The 5,947-nt window shown below is 52.0% G+C and overlaps 1 protein-coding gene across 1 annotated transcript; it reads right to left on the bottom strand.

Moving 5' to 3' along the window:
- Nucleotides 1-642: 642 nt before the first annotated feature.
- Nucleotides 643-4,921, bottom strand: LOC101995553 (cytochrome P450 2D27). The gene is made up of 9 exons (XM_005354453.1): nucleotides 4,651-4,921; nucleotides 3,737-3,908; nucleotides 3,317-3,469; nucleotides 3,081-3,241; nucleotides 2,241-2,417; nucleotides 1,916-2,057; nucleotides 1,521-1,708; nucleotides 999-1,140; nucleotides 643-899 (listed from the first exon to the last, which is right to left on the bottom strand). The coding sequence occupies exons 1-9, from the start codon at nucleotides 4,837-4,839 to the stop codon at nucleotides 721-723; spliced, it is 1,503 nt and encodes a 500-aa protein (XP_005354510.1). The 5' UTR covers nucleotides 4,840-4,921; the 3' UTR covers nucleotides 643-720.
- Between the last annotated feature and the right edge of the window lie 1,026 nt (nucleotides 4,922-5,947).

The following is a 5,947-nucleotide window of genomic DNA, read 5'->3' as shown; positions in this document are numbered from 1 at the left end:
CCTACAGCAGACATTCTCCTGCATCCCTTCACTGCAGCAAGCTGAGCTGGGAGGACAGCAGCTTCTCTAGCAGAGAGAGACCCCTAACCATGTGTGACACTTCAGGATCCTGGGGATCTTCACCAACATCTGTCCCCAAACAAGAGTAGTGCTGAATCCCACAACACATCATTCACACTTCCTCACGGGAACCACAGAGTACTGACTTCTGTCTGCGCTTTGTCACCAACCCCTCAGCCATCGATGGCCTTTGCCTGTGATCTATAGTCAATCCCTGGACACCAGCAGAAAGACCTCTCTTCCTCCTTTGTCCCGCTGCTTCCCCCTCTCATTGTCCCTTTTGTTCCCTCCTCTGTCTCTTCATCACCTCCTGATCTACTCCACCTGCCAACTTATTCTTTTTGGGAGAAAGGACCTCAGTAAGTAGTCCAGGTCATACAGCACAGGCTGGTCTTGAACTTGCCATCTTCTGGCCTCAGCCTCTATCCTGCTATACTGCAGGCCTGTGCCACTGCTGTGGCTGAGTAACCTCTGCTCACAACATGGAAGTTGTTCCTAGAGGAGGTAGGGGACAGAGGGGAAAGACTGTAGACCGTTGTCTTAGGACACAGTGAAAAAAAAGTATGGAGGTAGGACCTGTAATCAGAGTGGAACCACAGACCAGGTTTATTGAACATCAATCAGCACAGTCTGGGGAGAAGGATGGAGCTGCTGTGTTTGCTAGCGCACAACTGCACAGAGCTCGTAGGGGGTGGGGGTAACTGGCAATGCAAAGATGCCATGGTCGCTGGGTCGGGGCTGTCCACTGGGCACCGAGAAGCTAAAGCGCTGCAGGAGGCAGGTGAAGAAGAGGAAGAGCTCCATGCGGGCCAGGGGCTCCCCCAGGCAAGCTCGGCGGCCTGTAGGTGGGAAAGAGGCTCAGTCAGTCTGGGGCCTGATAATGCTCCACCCTGCAAGGCTCCCTGGGAAGAGACATGGAGACAGGCATCCCACAGGACCTGCTGAGAATGGGATGAAGGCCTCATGTTTCACAAAGCGGCCCTGGGCATCCAGGAAGTGTTCAGGATGGAAGCGGAGGGGCTTCTCCCAGACAGTCTCATCCTTCAGCACTGAGGACAGGTTGGTGAGGAGGGTCGTCCCCTGGCAGGATACACATGGTGTGAACATGGATTGCGATGGGGAAGCCAGTATCCTGGTTACCATGGTCACATACACAGGGTTCATTCATTCACCTCAAACTCGGATCCGCTTGGTACCATTTTCTGGTACCATTCAAGGTCATATGACAAAGCCACCCTAAGTACCCAAATCAGAAGCTGCCCCTGTGTGTATCACTCCCTGCAATCCTGTGGCTTATTCCACTAGCCATCCTCTTCCCTGGGGATCCTGGGCTATGGCTGCAGTGTACTCACACCCAGGCTGCTCCCTTCAACATCTGCAAATCCAGGATGTGGAGCTCTTGGTCTTTATAGCCTTTGTTTGCCCAGTGGTGATCCTGGGATGACAGTGACCATGCCTACCTTGGGGATGAGGAAGCCCTGTACTTCAATGTCACGGAATGTCATATGTGGTATATTCACTGGAACGAGGTCACTAAAGCGCTGCACCTCATGAATGACAGCATTGGTGTAGGGCATGCGGGCCTGGTCTGCCATCTCTGGACGCCGCGCCTGCCCTATGACTTCATCGATCTCCTGTTGGACGCGGCCTGTTGGAGGGGAGAAACAACATCCCCTCAGTGAGGCAATCCCTTAGTGGCTCTAATTTGACCTTCTACCACTGGGTGAGTAGGTGATTTAAGACTGCCATCAGAATTGTGGGAGTCTGGGTCAAGGTGATGGTGGAGCCCCAGATGCTTCTCAAATATTTTTATCTTTCTTCCCTCATGCTCCCTCCTAGCCCCAGTCAGGCTCACCCTGCACATCCGGGTGTAGGATCATGAGCAGCAGGGCCCAGGACAGTGTGGTTGAGGTTGTCACCATCCCTGCAGTGAACAGGTCACTTACTACTGCACGCAGGTTCCCATCGTTGAAGCTGCTCTCAGGATTCCCCTTGGCCTGGGCAGACAGAGAAGGTAGGCTCAGGGACACAGGGAGTAAACCCCAACATGATCCACCATTGTGTTCAAGACCACAGGTGTTGGGGTCATGGATGACATAGAAACCCCACTTCCCTGGCATCACAACTCACAGAACACTTTAGCCCAAAGGCCCTGTCCCCATCTTTATTGCTGTCCTCACCTTCTCCATCTCAGCCAGGAAGGCATCTGTCAGGTCTCGGGGTGGCTGTGCAGGGTCCCTGGTTCCCTTGTGCTCCATCAACAACTTATCCAGTAAGTTTATAAATGCTCTCATTTTGGGGAAGGCTTTACCAGGCAGCCCAGGGATGCGCAGAAGCACCGGGAATGTGTTCAGCAGCTGTCAAAGTTACAGGTCTAGGTGTTTTTATTCCTAATTAAGAATAATTATGTGTGTGTGTGTGTGTGCGCGCACGTGCGCGTGTGCCTGCTGGTACACTCACACGTACATGTGCACAAAGACTCCTGTTTGGAGGTCAGAGAACAACTGGTAGAGTAGGATCTATCTCCCATGTGAGTCCCAGGGATCCAGCTCAGATCTCCAGGCTTCCTTGCTAAGTTCCTTCACCCACAGGCCATCTCTTTTGTCCCTGGATGCTACTCTGCTCAGTGTTCGCCTGGACCAGACTCAGTTCCCAGCCCTTTTGTTTTTAGTTCCCAGACTCGTCTACAGAGGACTCAGGGTCTGTTTGTCCACAAATATCACCTGCTGCGTCCTCTGGTACTTCCTGTAGGTTGTCTTGAGCCCAGGGTGAACGAAATGTCTATTCTACTCTGTACACCTAACAGTCTTATGTGGTTTCCATGTAGACGGGGGCAGAGCCTCACCCTCTTTCTTGGTCCACTCTTCCCCTCCTGTTATCTGAGATTTCCAAGGGCAAGAGGTTTCTTTATGCATTTGAATATCACACAATGCCCTCAACCTTTCCCCCCTGAATTAATATTCATTTTGATTTTACAGCACAGAAGTGGCCATGCACACTGACTGCCCTGAGTCTCATACCTCTGCAATGAAGCCAGTGTCCTCTCCAAGACTTTCCTGTAACGTTTTGAGCAGCCCATTGAAGAAAGGGTCTTCATACTCAAAGCGCTGGGCATAAATGAGGGATGAAATCACATTGCATGTACCTTTGTTCAGGAGGGTGGTGGGATTAAATGCTTGGCCTAGGAGCAGAGATGCAAGTCATGATGTTGTTCATAAGTGCCTGCCCTCATCTCTACATCTCACCTGTCACCCACCTGCCTCCTTGGTGAAGGCGTCACAGAGGTGTCCTGCCTCCTCTGTCACCCACTGCTCCAGGGATTTCTTGCCCAGGCCAAAGTCTCGCATGGTGGACACAGAGAATCGCCGCTGTTCTCGCCATTCGGGTCCATATGGTGCTAATGCCACACCTGCAGGGACATCTGTGTGTAACCAAGGATACGTGGCTGTGCTGTCTGCTCTGCTCCCAACATTTCCCTGTGGTCAGTCTGAGCCATCAGCGCTCCAGCACTTTGCTATCACAATCAGGATGTACAGCTTTGGAGGCTCCACCCTCCATAGCAGTGACTTTCCATTGAATTGCCTAAACACATCCCCTCCTTTAGGTCCTGTCTGTCTTCTGGTCACTGCTCCTCAAGCCCTATTCTCTCTGCCCTTGCCCCATTATAATTCATTGCCTTTTGCTTTGGTCCCATAGCCCATGTGATCATAGATGGGCATTGGAGGGCGGTCAGCAGTGTCCTCTCCGCAGGTCACCAGCACTTCCCGCACCGCCTTCAGTCCATTGATCACAACTGTGGGCTTCCAGCCCATCTGCAGGCTGAACACGTCACCATAGCGTTGACGAAGCTAAAGCAGAAATTCAGAATGCTTAGAAAATGGAGGTCCCTAGCAGACTGGACAGTCCAAGCACAACACATGTATGTGTGTCTGTCTGTGTGCGTGTGTAATGTGTGTCACATGTGTAGTTGCACATAAGCACATTTTATGGTATCTGTTACTGAGCCTTTGTCCTGCCCTATGCTGGGCAAATGCTCTACCACTGAACACATCTCTAGCCTGAGGTATGACACCTTATGCCTGCATGATCCTATCTTTTCAATCCAGCAAAGTTCTCACAGTAGATATGGTCATTAAGCTGTCATCTTGTGAGAAAATGATCCGTGCTCCTTCATACCCCCACCATACATGAGGGAATCAGGTTCCTGAGATGGGCAGCAAAGCATAACACCATACAGCAGAAAGAGATTATAACAGACGCAGCCCATCCTCACTGACACGCTACAATGAAACCTGACTCTTCCCCTCTGTGACTGAGACCACAGACACTGATGGGATCACAAGAAAATTCAGCCCTCCCTGACCTCTATCTTCTCCAATCACACTCCACGCCTGCCTCCATGGCCTTTTCCATAGTGAACTGCTCTTAGAAAGTCCACAGTATCCTCAGACCCAGAAGTAACTGCCACAGGGCAACCACTAAGCCTTCTTCCTCTTGGTGGTCATCTTCCTGTCTATCCTGAGGCTTCAGCACCACCACATACTGCTGGGGGCACCTTGACCTCTACTGCCCTCCACTGCCATCTCTCACCTTGTACACACTGTAGGGCATGTTCTCGAAGTCCACCTGCAGAAGGTTGCCCAGCCCAGGTAGGGGCACAGGACCCGGAGGGTAGCGGGAAGTCCAGAACTTGCGTCGGTGCATCAGGTCCACCAGGAACAGGAAGATGGCTGTGAATAGGACCACAGACCACAGGCCATCTCCAGTCAGCAGTGCCATGGCTGCCCCTGCTTCCCAGGCTGGTGGGGAATCCCTGCTCCAGACACCTAGGATCAGGAAAGACACTCTGAGGACAGACTGGGCACCTGGTCCCTTATGAAGGGGAGAAGGCTGCACTTTGTTCTCTGCCTTGAGCCAAATATCTGTGTTTACTGTTCAGTCAGGTTGTGTAGCAAGAGGTTGGGCAAGTCCAGGGCAAGTCAGGCTCAGAGGTTCATGCTTTCTCTTCTCTCGATGGATACTTATCCATGGGAATAGCTTCAGCTTCTCCTTAGGGAACTGACCACAGTGGTTATGTAGCCTTTGGCACTGTGAGCACTGTGGGCAGAGCACCAGTGGACCCTGCCTCAAGGTGCAGGATCACAAGGTATAGAGAAGTCAGTCAGCAATGTGCCCCACTGGAAGAGCTCTGGGGGCCTGAGGCCATTGTCTCAGAATGAACGAGGACATATTTGAAGCTCCATTGAATACTCATAGGACAGGAGGTGTGACTGACTCTGCAGGCATTGTCACTGCGTAGCAAGGGTCACTGAAGTGGCATGTGTGGCTAGCCAATGAGGGTGAGTGAGAGGCAGCGTGGGCAGGGCAGCTCCAGTCCGGGGAGCCATGAGTACAGGTGCGAGGTCACTCAATGCACGAGGAAGGCCAATGTCATAACCTGGAAACTTCTTAGCTCTGATCTGAAAAAGCTAGGAAACTGTCTACAACTCCTAAGAGATTCCTGAAGAGACCAGCAGGATGTCCAGGTGCTTGTCACAAGAAGGCCACTGTCTAATTTTATTCATCCTTTACTTCCTGCCGGGTGGGTCCCTGTGTCCACCGTTATCATACTGGGGATGGATTGGGTGTTTCCATCGTGCTACACAGGCAGTTTTGAGGGACTTGTGAACATTGCAACAGACATGGCAAATACCGCCATGGAGGCACAAGGAGCACTTTGTTGACAGGACACAAAAATACTGGAGGTGGGTGGTCCTTGGACTTCCCACAGGGCAGGGAACCCTGATTGCTCTTTGGGCTGACGAGGGTGGGGGACCTGACCGGGGGAGGGGGAGGGAAATGGGAGGCGGTGGCGGGGAGGCTTGAAATCTTTAATAAATAATAAATA

This window comes from Microtus ochrogaster, chromosome 15, assembly GCF_000317375.1.
Source record: "Microtus ochrogaster isolate Prairie Vole_2 chromosome 15, MicOch1.0, whole genome shotgun sequence".
NCBI classification, from domain to species: domain Eukaryota; kingdom Metazoa; phylum Chordata; class Mammalia; order Rodentia; family Cricetidae; genus Microtus; species Microtus ochrogaster.
This window is presented reverse-complemented; position numbering and strand designations above follow the sequence as displayed.